Below are 13,823 nucleotides of genomic sequence, written 5' to 3'. Positions count from 1 at the left end.
TTAACTTGATCTCCTACCTGCTTATGAGCTACTCATCTATGTATTTATTTATTTTAAATTTTATTTTAAATAGCACCATTAAAAGATACTGAGAAAAAAAAACAACCTTGAGAAATAGATATAAGTATAATGTAAATGAACTGGCAGCATTACTTTTAGGTGCTTCTACTGATTATGACTGCATTAATGTTCAGTGTTATGTTTCAAAGAAAACAATTTTGATCCATGAGAAAAGCTGCATATACTTAATAGTTGACTATCTGAATGGTATGAAACAGAGAGCGAAATATAAATTATTCTAAAGAACTTTCCCCTAAAAAAAAAACATCTCCAGCACAGCATTGCTACTTCAGTCTACAAAGAAGCCTCTAGCTGAACAAATTAAGAAGAGGACCATTGAGAAACACACGCAGATCAACTTGTTTCCTGTCTTTCTTTTTTCATCTTGGCAGCTTCACTGCCAGTTTCTCTTCCCTTTCTCCCCTCAGTTTCTTCAGCTCTACCTCCTTCTGTGAGAAAAGAGGTGTATGAAGAAATAAATGTGTGAGTGCTGATTCATCTCTATTTATTTCTGCCAAAGGTAAATGTGAAGAGCTTTGAGTGCATTGAGAACTTTGGGAACTGAATCACAAAGGAAGATGGTAGGGAAGTTTCACAGTGGTAGAAAAGCATGTGAAAAACAAGAATATGAATAGAGGAATGAATATTTTGGGGTAAGGGTCCTTAGGAAAAAGAGTAATCCATACTGATTTTAAAGCTGATTATTACTCAGAGATTTTCCATACTAAATGTACAGGGCATATATTAGTAAGCAGATACCCTTACATCTTCATGTTACAGTATCCCCCGTGCTCCTCTGTGTTCTAAGAACTAACTCTCTCAAGGTGAGTACCAGTATTTTTATTTCTCATCTACCAAGTAACACTTTCTAGATATGGTAACATCCTGGGGTAGCTTCCTTATGCAGTGATGCCTTCGCACATCTTCACTGTTGAAGGATGACTCCTCCTTTACACTTGGTCCCCAGAGAACTTGTCTTTACATAGAAGTCAGATGTTTCAGTACTTCAAAAGAGTAGTCTGACATTAGCAGAAGTGTCACATTGTGGCAGAGCTATTTTTGTACTGTCTACATTAGGACTGTCTTGGCATCAGCAGGTAGCCTGACAAAGAGCTCCAAGGTGCTATACAAGACTGTGGTATGGGAAAATAAAGTATATTAGGGTAAAGTGATATGGGAAGACAGGGTTCACTGTAAGAAAACAATCTGCATCAGGAGCTCTTTAAGAACAAAAATTCTAAAAGAAATTCAAAATAGTATGCAAACCATTCAAAAAAAAAGCATGTGTGTAAGAGTAGCATGAATAGGCACAGATGAAATATGAATAGACAAGATGCAGGAAGAATTGCTAAAGTCAAGAAACAAACATCAGCACAAAGAAAATCTAAAAATATCTGGATATTTAAAGTGAACAGTTGCAAGTATTGCTTACATAGAAATAGGTCAGGTAAAAATGCCAACATTTTTTCTTCCAAGTATCAGCAAGAAGTTCCATTGTGGCCACATATCTGGCAATTAGTTTATACATAGAGATGATGGAATAGGACAGAATAGGAAATTAATAGTTTAAATATTTGGAGAAGCAGCTGAACTTAGAGTCAGCAAGGACTCATGAAAATAACCTTGAAGTAGATAAGGGATTATCTGAAATAATCTCTAAACCAGTAGTGATTATCTTCAGTTGCTCCTGGAGAACGGGGGAGATACGCTACAGAAGTGCAAAAAGAGGAAAAAACTCTGAGAATTACAGATCCATTTCCTAACATCAATTTCAGAAGTATGATAAGAAAATAATAATTTTGTGAAATGTGTTGTTTTACTATTAAGGTAATAAAAATAATTCAAAATGGGTTTTCAAGAAATCTTAACCAGAGGCCTTGCTCAAAGCACTGTGGATTCAAACTGTATGTGTTTTCTAACTGCCAAGAGGAAGGAAGCACTCTCCAGGCACCTTTTGCTGTACATTTCAGTTGCACTCCAGCCTCAAACTCCTGGTCTTAAATAATGGTTTGCAATGAAATGGATTCCTACTGACTACTGCATCTGCTGTTCTGATGATCAGTAATTAAAATACACAGGCCGCACACCTGACAAAACCCATAAAGCTCTAAGTACAAGCAAAATGTTTACTTACTTCTATCAAAAGACTCTATCAGAACATATCATGTTCTATATAGTTTACTCTCTTCATCACCAATAACACAAAACATGTGAATTTATTATCCTAGCTGTTGTTTCTTAGACCCTTCCCCAGAACAGCCCCTCATATGAACATCAGGTGGACTACTTTATTTATAGAGTTCACTATTGCAACAGATAATGGAGAAGAACAATGCAAGTACTCAATACGTAATAAAATACTGCTGCAGACCGGTCACAACACAGTCACTATGTCAGACACTATGTCAGAACATATGCTACTGCATATAGTGAATTAAAAAAAACAAAACAGAGTAGAACTCTATGAGTAATAAAACCTGCTTGCGTTTATAGCCACTTTTCATTGACTTATTCACCTATATCCTTGGAATGGCTTTTATTGAGTAGATTTCTTTAAAAGGCAAAAGAATTTAGCTTAGAAACTATGAACTGGAATCACTCTAAAAATATTACCATACACTTCTTTTTGCTATTCACATGTAAGGAATTATGAAATTCCATTAATATATTACTTTCTTAGAAATGTAAATGAAGTAATGTAAAATCAAATAGGAATACCCTGTAAATTACAAAAATCACTAAATAGAGAATACTGAATATCTATAAAGAAGGCATCATAAGCAGAAATGATCAATTTTGTCAAAGACATTGTTTAATCAATTGAATACTTAAAAAGGATTAACCTAATAAATGAACTATTATGATTCTAGGAATTGTGATTCCAAATAACTTTTGAAGACCGGAAAAATAAATTCAATTTATAGTCTGTTTCTGCTAAAGATCTATGTAGAAATCCAGTACAAATTCTACAGAATATAATTTGAAGATCTAAGGAAAAATTTACCTGAGTACAAAGTATAAATTAAAAACATGTTACTAAATCATAATTTATAAAAATAGTTACAGCCTGAACACATTGAAAGAAAGAAAGATTAAGAACTTGTACAGGTAATTCTTCCAGGAACATCTGTGCTCTTATACTTTTGCCATCAATTTCTACCATTCAAATGCATGGAAATACATTTTCAATATTGTACATTCTCAAGAATCAATTTAACTTCATGTTTCATTCCAGAATCTTGAATAGTTTTCATTAGTTTTTTCTTGGAATGGTAATGTGCTGCCCAACTAATAATTTTATGTTTCTCCAGGGTTTGTTTAATACTTCTGCTTGCATTAGCAAACACTACTTATGAATTTACAGGAATAACTTAAAGCAGTGTAAGCACCTTTGTACTTCTAGGAAGAAAGATGGAATAAAACAGCCTTAAGTAAATCAACTCCTAGTCAACTTATAGAGGTAAAAGTACTGTCTCCCAGTAAACCTCTGTAAGTCTTGGTTCACTAGCTACAGGATTTCCATGTGCCTACTTCAAAATCAACAGAATTAATTTCAAGCACATTTTAATTAAAAATATGTAAAAATTAAGTATTTGGTCACATCTAAAGATCTGTGAAATGACCAGAATGGCTAAATATTTTGCATTAAAAACACCTTTAAAATAATAAATGCAATCTGATTTTCTACCACCTTCTTTTCTATAATAACACTGCAAGTCTTGAAAATGTCATGATACTTTTGATTGACCACACAACCTCTCCCTGCTCTTTCCTTCTTCTCCTCCACATACATGTGTTTTATATATTGCAACTTAAATGTGAATTATTCTCTACCCTTGGAAAACTAGAAATATCTTACAATAGCACAGACAAGAAAATATGTAGGAAATAACATACATTTTGAAGTGTCAAATCACTGATGTTAGTTGACATTGCTCTCAGCCAGTCACCACTCTCCTGGGCTGTATAAAACTGAAGTATCCCAGTACTAACTCCATCGAGTGCCAGCACTTCAAATGCATTAGATCTGCAGTAAGAAGAAATATATCTGTAAAGGAAGATGCATCAGTTTTCTGAAACTGCCCAATATTTCTCAGTGTTCAAGTGATTTTTACACCTTTTGAAAAGTTTTGAGTCTTAACTTTACAAATCAAAAGGAAGGCAACAAAAAGAAGAATAATAATGGGCAGTACCAGGAGCAACACATGCAATAAGCACTTGCTATATACCAGCATATATGTGCTGATCACTTGCTTCCCTGGAGTGGGACTGAACTTATGTTAGTGTATTCAGTAAGTATGCATTCGATCTTTTTGAACAAACATTTTTTTTTTACCAAAATTATTATTTTCTTCATTGCATTTTTCACTTACTAGTAATGTAATAAGTTGCAAAGACTGACTTCCCTAGCTTTCATTTCTTGAATTCCTAAACTTTTCTACATAATGTTTTAAGCAATGTTTCTTTTAAGCTCTTTTATGACACAGAAATTTGAAAAATGTACTTAGAATTTTCTTTAAATAACTTTTGAATGTAGGGCCTTTTCTCAAAACAGCACTGACGTGCTAACATGCAACTGCCATTTAATGTGGTTTTTATTCATCTTTTAAGTGTTTGTAGCAACTTTATTCTGCAAATGCCAATGCTTTCCTTACTATCTGCAGTAAGTTGGGCACAATGTATCTAACTCTGAAATCCCATATTTAGATGCTGATGGAATATGCATGATGATTTTTTTTTTCAACAGGAACAGAAAAGTTTAAATAGGTGTACGGAAGCCTAGATTTAAAACATGTGACATGCAATAGTTTCAGCAACTAAACTTTGGCAACCTACATAGGTTATTTAAATGCTCGTGAATGACATGAGAATTAGATTTTAGTCATACACTAATGTGAAAGGCAATTATAATTTTCTGAATGATTGTGCAAATGTTTGTTTTGTATATAAATATGGAGAATATCACTGCTACCTTCTACATTCAAAAATTAGGTATCTATACCTAAATGCTATATTGCTTTCTTTTTGGTACTAACTTAGAAGGAAGCAAAAATACTGAATGAAGATAACTGCTCTATGAAGCTGCTGGGTTTTCCTGGGGTTCTCTGATCTGGGTAAAGTGTTCTACTGCTTAATTTATGATACATGTCAATATAAATATTCAAAATAACGCACAGAGGTTAATAGGCAGTTGTTCATTCATGTATTACTGAAAAAGTTAGTAATATAACGTTTGTTGCTTGTAGGGAATTTGATGATGAACCTGAATACTGAACTCTATACACTTGCTAAAAATGTAATGTAAAATACTTATTACACACAATATTAACAAGACAAAGTATTCTAACAGATATGATTAAGTATTAAAAGAATCAGAAAGGGGTACACCTGCTCTTCCCAAATCAGCATTCTTGGCCTGAACTTTTTAAATGTATACCACAGATTTCCTTTGTTTTGTTTTCACAACTGAATTATCATGGTAACTACTAAAACTTGATGGTGATGGCACAATTCTGTGTCACTTTCATTTCAGTAAACCTGTTTCACTTCTTCAGAAAGAAAGAAAAAGTCAAAACAAATCCTTTTATTGTCTGCAAGTAAACCGAGTGAAATAATCACCTCTCAAGCACACTGTTCCTTTTACCTAAGGCTCTGACAAAGATCCCAACAGTGCTGTAATGGATTGACTTACAGTATGATCTTTTCAACATCTCATTGAGACAGTGAAGATCTGTCCTCCCCTATGCATTGACACACAGTGGAGAATGGAAACAGACTTAATTTGGTGCTGTGAAGAGAAGCCATTCACAATACCTAATTTGGACATCAAATTCAAGTATCAAAGCTAAAATGCCAGAGCCCTTACATGAACAGAGAAGACAATCCAGAGCACTTAACAGAGCCAAGAAATGCTCTCCCCTGAATCCACAGGGTGCCTAGATACTAACTCAGCTTCACTTCATAAAGGCACGCAGTGTGAATCCTTATCCAAGTGGCACAAAGTTACGCAAGAGGCTGATGAGAGATCACAGAAGGGAACTCCCCAGCTAGCAACTAATGCAACCAACACAAGCAATCAAGATTAAAAAGTAAGAAGTTTTATTATAAAAAATAACTAATCTTTTATCATTTGAAGCATGGTTCTGGCAATAGTGAATATTGCACTAAAACCCCTGTCCTTTACCTTAAAATATAATGATCAGTTGTAAAAAACAATTAACAAGTCTCAAACAAACACATCTAGGATCTGAACTCTTCGCTGACAGGATATTTGCATAGAATCTAATCAGGTGTGAGGGATCCTGCAAGTCCTCTGGACCAGCCTCCTCACTAACTGGTTTAAAATACACATCTCTTTTCCACTGGAGATGAAACTGGACACAGTATTTTAGATGCAGGTATTTCAGACATGGCCTCAGGAATGCAAAGTAGAGGAGAATAATCACTTCCCTTGCCCTGCTGACTACAGTGTAGCTAATGCATCCTCAAGTGTAGGCCTTCACCACTGAAAGTGCATGCAGCTGACTCACGCTCAACGTGGTGTCCTCCAAGATCTCCAAACTTTTCCTGCAGTATTTTAACTTTGGTTTATTTTGAATTAAACTTGAAGTAATGATGTAAGATAACTGAAGTAACAGACATTATGCTTCTACAGGTATTCTCTTAACTGATGTGTCAGTAGAAGTGGCTGTATTCCATTAGATTTGTAAGAACTTGTGCAGAAGAAAGTGATAGTGGGAGGCAGAACAGTTTTAGCATTCATGAAACCTCTTATTCTGTTCCCTTTGAAGTCACAAATATTTACACTGGCACACTGAGGAAAAAGAACAAGGTTAATATCACCAGCTGAAAAAGAAGAGAGTAGAATGCAGGTGTGAGGTATTTCACTTTGCTGCAGACAGAAAACATCTGAGGAATTCCAGTCTTAGCATGCTTTATTTGTATGGAAGAGGCAGAAGTTTTGCAGGGAAACAGGAACAACCTGAATGACTGAAAGCTATATGCAGTATCAGTGTATTATTGTTGTCTCGTGAGTGCAGAATGTGCCCTAGGACCAGTGATGAGCTGGACAATGAAGTGCATATATAATTATTAATTTCCTTTTTAAAATTCCAGCACAATTATGAGTTGACAATAATTCAAGTGAGATGGATTTCACTCCACTCGAGCATATAAAGTGTGTTGTCTAAGTATATGGATGACAGGCAGTAGAGACAAGCTGGAATATGGCAAATTTCAATTCAACATTAGATTTTTGTTCTTTTTTTTTTTTTTTTTTTTACCCAGGAGGTGACTAAATACTGGCATAGCTTGCCCAGCGCAGTTGTGGAATCTCCATCCTGGGAAGTGCTCAGAAATCGACAAGAGATGGCCCTGAGCAATCTGCTTTCATGAGACATGCTTTGAGCAAGGTGCTAGACCAGCCGACTTCCAGGATCCCTTCCAGCCTGAATTATTTGATTATTTTTTAGTGAGTCATACTAAACTCAGGAACTATTTCGTCTTACCATAAGCAAGAGCATAAGACAGCTGAACTGGATATTTCTCTTGAGATGCTTATTTCCTTCCATTTACTCCAAATTGAGTCCGGGGATTTAGCACATTGATAGATTAATGACTATTAGGGGTCTACAGTCAGAGGAGATGAATCTCATCCATTAAACTCCAATCCAACAAAAATTTTGTGAATGGGCCCACAGCATTTAGGTAGAATGTCATTTTGCCTTCAGTTATTGACATGCAGATGTCTTTTTAGATTCAGAGTATAAAAGTCACTTGTTAATTCTACTCAGGAGCTGTAAGAAAATACTAGTAAATATAAATTAGCAAATTAAATAAGATTCACTTCACCATCTTATTGAATGATTTGACATATAGTTATTATCAAGATTAAAAACTCTTCAGCTATATTTTTAAAAAGTCTTAAGCAAGTATTTACAATTTATTTTAATCACTAGGATACTAAACATGCATGTATTTTTCTATTTGCTCCTTAGGCACAATGGAAGTATGTGAGAGAGGTTACCATTTTAAAAAACAAATCTCTCAACTGTATTTTACAGTAACCCTTGTAAAAACTTGATTTATTTCGATAATGTGTTCAGAGATGATTTGATATGTCAGTGGCTTCAGTCTCCAATATAATACATAAGTGTCTCATTAGTTTTTTATATACTTGAAATGGCTAACAAGACCTGTATCTGGCTAATAACTATTTGACTGCCTGCCACTGTAATGCCAATTTAGATTCAGATTCGAGTTCAAGCTTTATAAGTCTTTTGGCATGAGGAATGTCTATAGCTCATGAGAATAGATCTCTGTCATTACTACAGAGAAATCATCAGTGTCATTATGTTCTGTGCAAAAGATTACTTCTTCAAGATGTTCAGTTCTCCACATGATCTAAATATTGAATTTATACTGCCTATGAAATTCCAATATGTTTGTTAGGGAAAATGAGATGGCCATGTGTTTATACTTAGCAATGTAGAGGGTTTCTTTGAAATCTATCTTTAATTTTTTACACACTTTCAGGCTTCAAGTACAAAGTATGCAAAAGTATGTCTGGTTTCTGGCCAAAACATTTTACATCACTTCTTACAATAAGGAACATGTACTAACGCAGTTCCAGTCTCTAAGAATCAATATTTGGTGCTAATCTTTTATTAGCTCCTCTTTATAAAGCTCCTCTTATAAAGCTCCTCTTTAACTTCTTTTTCCTGCTTACACCTTGATTTATCTCTGATTTAGTAGCTTATTCTAGCCAAGGGGAAATGGCTAGATTTGAGGAGAGATCTGCACAATGCCTGATCACACCTGGGGCAACTTTCTGCTTACGGTCTGTTGAGCAGATCATACTCTGTAGCCTGAATTCACCTGACCCCTTGCAACTGATTTCCAGAATGTCTTGCTGCTTGAGCAGAATTGTGACAAACACATTGGAAACACTTATTTTAATGATGCTTTTAAAGAAAAGCACACATAACAGTCTTCAGGCAGTCCTTAAAACCTGTACCTAGCAAAACTGCTTTAAAAAAACCTGCTGAATTCAGTGCTTATTCTTTTCACGTATCACTCGAACAATGTAGGAAAAATTAAATTATTCTGTGCCTTAGATTCCTGAAGACGTAATAAAATGCTTGCTGGAGTGCTCCAAAGGTCAGCAAATTCAGAACAAACACCACAGAATAGGCTCTCATGCAGGCAGATGGCAAGCCAGTTTTAGTACTTTGTAACTGTAGTCAAAAAATCAATAGGCATGGTAGAAATCACAAAATATACCAAATCAATATTATTATATGAAATATATCAATTTTATTACATGGCTATCAGGTCTAAAAGCGATTGAAAAAAATGTCATTCCAACTCTATGCAAAATGAAAAAAAAAAAGTTAGAATTCCTTAAGTGCCAAAGGAAACCCCAGTTGCTGAATCCTAAAATACTATAGCTAAAAATAAGAATGTCAAGGGACAGTACAAAACCTTTTGAGAGAAGAGACAATTTCCAATATAAAATTTTGTTTACATTTGAATAATCAGAATTGTACATAGATCCTATATGGGGCTTTGGTAGTGTTTGTATAATGGTTTTAATGCTTCTTACTTCTGGGAACACTTCTGCTGCATTCTGAAATATTTGTTTCTCCTTTATAAGTTTGCAAGACTGTTTTTTTTTCAGTTATTCTCTGCCTAACTCTGTACCCAGTCTTTGCCTTTCTCTGCTACCATCTACCAATGGGCTTCCCCAGGCTCCCCAAAAAAATTATTTCATAGGTTTGTTGTTTTTTTTTGTAGTAACAATCCTTAATGTCATGCCCCATGCTTTGTACTATTATGTTGCATCTCATTTCCAACAGTTCCACTCTTTCATGACATATTGCGCTTTTCTCCTGTACTGATGGTGCTGATTCTGTCACCAGTAACTCTAATTAGTGTACTGTTCCCTGCATCATCAGTCAAATAGCCCTTAAGGCACGATATTAATAATATCCCTCCAAATCTATACTTTCCATCTTACCTTTCATCAGGCATTAATCTTTGCCACTGTTGCCACCATAATAGTTTGATTGTGAGAGCTTTCAGGTACATACTTGTTCTTATGCTCATGTTTAACATAATTGTTAATAAAAACTGTGAGAAAATACTCATTCAGGTTTTGAAACTCAAGAGGGATTTTGTTCAATTCCTATACCTTTCTCAGGATGGTTTATTCCATTTCTTACTTTCTATTTATTTATCCAATTAAAGGCATTTTGTTAACTCATTGAAAAGTTAAAATGGAAAACAGAATCCTTCAGAAAGAGTCTCTTAATAAACCAGTGCAACAATTAACCCTTCCCCCCCAAAAAAAAAAAATTAACAAATCACACAATATTCTGTAGTAATTGCAATGGCCAGAATAGCATGAGAGAGACAATAACACCTACATCTAATTAAGTTGTTTTATAATTGGGATCATAGCCACATGGGCTTATAGCTACTGGGCCTGAATTACTTTCACTCCACCCATTTCTTCAATATAACTTCCATCTTCCAAATAAGCATTTTTTTCTTTTCAGTCTCTAAACTAAAAATGTTTAAGAGGTTATAGCTATTGTACCTTCACTTGAAGCTCCACTCAACACAGAAGAGTTATTATGTAGTACTGTCAAGGACAAAAACCACTTACCTACACATTTTTCCAAATAAGGATTTAGACATTCCATAGGAAAAATGAAAGATTATAAATGAGTGAAATATGTTCTCCACCTTCTGTAAGACTACCTATCTTTACTTTTCTGTCTTAAAAATACAAACACCCCAAACTGTATCATGAACTATAAATTCCTTTTGGTGAGAAAGACTGACTGATCTCATTATTTCTGTTAAACTTCTATCACATTTAATCATGAACTCTATCCTCAACAGTTAAAAAATGTTTCCATTACCACCTAGCAATTTAGAGTATCCACAGGAACAGTCCTCCCTGTGTATATCTTACTTCTTACAGAGAAAAATTAAGTTGATAATTTGGTGAGAAGCGTAGAATGATAGAAGTAATGATGCATTACTACAAAGGCAAATGAATAAAAAAATTGATGAATTAATAAATAATGAAAAAGACTAACCATTATATATATTCAGATAGACTCCAATGGTGTCAACAACATGAAAGACACTAATTAAAGTTGATTTCAGTAGTTAATACAATATTTCTCTTCCATGAAGGAAACAAATGACACATACTGCATTTTTTATCTTTCCTTTAAAATATTCTGGGGATTATTTTTGTTCTTTTTGTGATACAGACAAATATATTTCACAGTCCCACACTGCAGTATTTTCATTCATCCCTCTATGTATAAGGAAGGAAAAAAAAATCTATCTAATTCTCTCTTTTTTTCTGTCAATATGTGCTGACAGAATCTAAAATATATGAAAAATATAGTCTTCTGTCATTAAGTCACCAGTCATAAAACTTCCTGGGAAAAATAAAACAAAAAGTCAAGTGAAATGAAAAGTAAATGGTAACTCCCTTCTCTTATAATGAATCTTGCCATCTCATGACATAAGAAGTATGCCCCCTTTCTGACAGTTACTGGAAAACTGGAATTTAAGATGCAGAGTTTAACCACTGAGGAAATAACATAGCCTAATCTGATTAAATTAGGCTAGAACTGATGAGGTGAGTAGCTCGAGAGGACGCCTTCAATACCTGAGCGGGGGGGGGAACTCAAGAGTCCAGGAGCGTCAACTCAAGAGCTGCGAGAACAACCGAGGGAGCCTCAAACCCTCAACAGGACGTGCCCAGGAGGCGGCAGCTCAGCTGACGCGAGCAGGGACTCACAGGGGCCGGAGCCAGGAGGGGCAGCACCAGCCCTGACTCGGTGAAAACCTGCCCCAGGAAGCGAAGCAAGGTAGTTTGAACGGGCGAGTGGGATGGTGAGCCCTCGCGTTATGACTAGCGTCTGGTCTGGGAGCCCTGCTCTGGCTGCCCCGGCGCTGGCCAGCGAAGGCACCCAGACAGAGCCGATGAGAGGGGAGGCTGCAGTGCAGAGCTCAGGGTGTAGAGAGTGCCTGCACTGGTCTGATGAGGGGAGGGTGCACAATGGGCAGGGCTGCACTTGGTGTGCCCTGGTGCAGGTCCTCCTGCAGCAGGGGCTGAGTTGCGGGGCGCTGTCAATAGGCTGCAAGATGTCAGGAAGCTGAGAGGAAGCAGGCAGGCCCAAACTGTTGAGGGGCCTCAAGTGTCCCCTGTAGCTCATGGAGGAAAGAAGGAGGCCGTTAACCTGGGAGGCTGGGAAATAGTAACAACAACAACAACAAACAAAAAAACCCCACAAACAAACCAACAAAAAAAAGGAGGAAAGGACAATTAAAAGCAAGGGGCTTCCTCCTAAATCTGTTGCTCCCACCCAGAACCGCTCTGCTGTCCTGCAGGGGGTTAATGAATAAACATATTTGCACCAGGAACAACCAGCTGATGCACTGCTACAGAAGATCACTACTGGTGCTGACAGGAAAAAGCGGCAGGTCATAGTAGTAGGGGACTCTACTTGGAACAGAAGCACCCATCTGTCGGCCTGACAGAGTCTCAAGGGAGGTGTGTTGCCTACCAGGGGCTGGGATCAGGGATGTTGCAGAGAGGCTGCCTGCTCTAGTAAGTCCCATGGACTTACCCATTTCTAGTGATCCGTGTGGGTGCCAGTGATACTGACAGCAATAACCTGGGAATATTAAGAGGGACTGCAGAGCCCTGGGAGAGGTAGTTAGGGGCTCTGGAGCTCAGATAGCCTTTCCGTCAATTCTCCAGAATAAAGGGGAGGACCTTAAAAAGGCCAGGTGGACTGGCTAGATTAATAAACAGTTAGAAGGGTGGTGCCATAGTCAGGTGTTGGGTATTTAGAACATGGGACACAGTTTTGGAGGCCAGGTCTACTGGGGGCTGATTGAGCTGATGGAGCGGTTTTGGTAGAAGGCTTACCAGGCTGGTCAAGAAACCTTTAAAATAGAGGTGTTGGGGAGGGGGGTATAATTCAATCCCAGCACTCCCACTCAGTTGCCAGTACCTATACTAAATGCTTGGAGTAATGTAGAGATACTCCAGCCAATGAGCCGGCTTCATCTGAAGCTCAGCTCAGACCCCTCTGCAAACGCCTGTACCACGGGGAACAAACAAGAGGAATTAGAGATGTGTGCACATCTATAGGGATACGATATAATAGGCATTGCAGAAACATGGTGGCATGGCACCTATGACTGGAGTGTTGGAATGGAAGGTTACAGGCTCTTTAGAAAAGGCAGGCGCGGCAGACGGGAAGGGGGAGTTGGTATTTATGTTAGGGATAGGCTGGAGGGTATGGAACTCTGTCTGGTGACAGGTGATCACTCAACAGAGAGTTTGTGGGTCAGGGATAAAGGGAGAACAGCTATGGGAGACATTACCGTGGGGATCTGTTACAGACCACCTGATCAAGAGGACTCTGGATGAAGCACTCTATAGACAGATAGGAACAGCCTCATGCTCACAGGCCCTTGTTCTCATGAGGGACTTCAACCACGCTGATATCTGCTGGAGGGATGATACAGCCCTGCACAAGCAATCCAGGAGGTTCCTTGTTTGTGCGGAAGACAACTTCCTTCTGCAAGTAATAGAGGAGCCAACAAGGAGAGGTGCCATGCTTGACCTCGTGCTCACCAACAGGGGAGGGCTAGTTGGAAATGTGACGCTCCAGGGCAGCTTTGGTTGTAGCAATCATGAGACGGTCGAGTTCGAGATCCTC

At 37.3% G+C, this 13,823-nt stretch overlaps 1 protein-coding gene across 1 annotated transcript in view; it reads right to left on the bottom strand.

Moving 5' to 3' along the window:
- SNTG2 (syntrophin gamma 2) overlaps window positions 1-13,823 on the bottom strand; it is a 208,919-nt gene that overhangs the window by 63,776 nt on the left and 131,320 nt on the right. Inside the window, exon 11 of the mRNA XM_061357528.1 lies at window positions 3,958-4,087. Within this exon, the coding sequence (XP_061213512.1) occupies window positions 3,958-4,087 (130 nt within the window). The remainder of the gene's footprint in view (window positions 1-3,957; window positions 4,088-13,823) is intronic.

The sequence above is a fragment of the Neopsephotus bourkii genome, unplaced genomic scaffold, assembly GCF_033783945.1.
Source record: "Neopsephotus bourkii isolate Nb327-2 ecotype Australia unplaced genomic scaffold, CSIRO-AGI_Nbou_v1 NB_908, whole genome shotgun sequence".
NCBI lineage: Eukaryota > Metazoa > Chordata > Aves > Psittaciformes > Psittacidae > Neopsephotus > Neopsephotus bourkii.
This window is presented reverse-complemented; position numbering and strand designations above follow the sequence as displayed.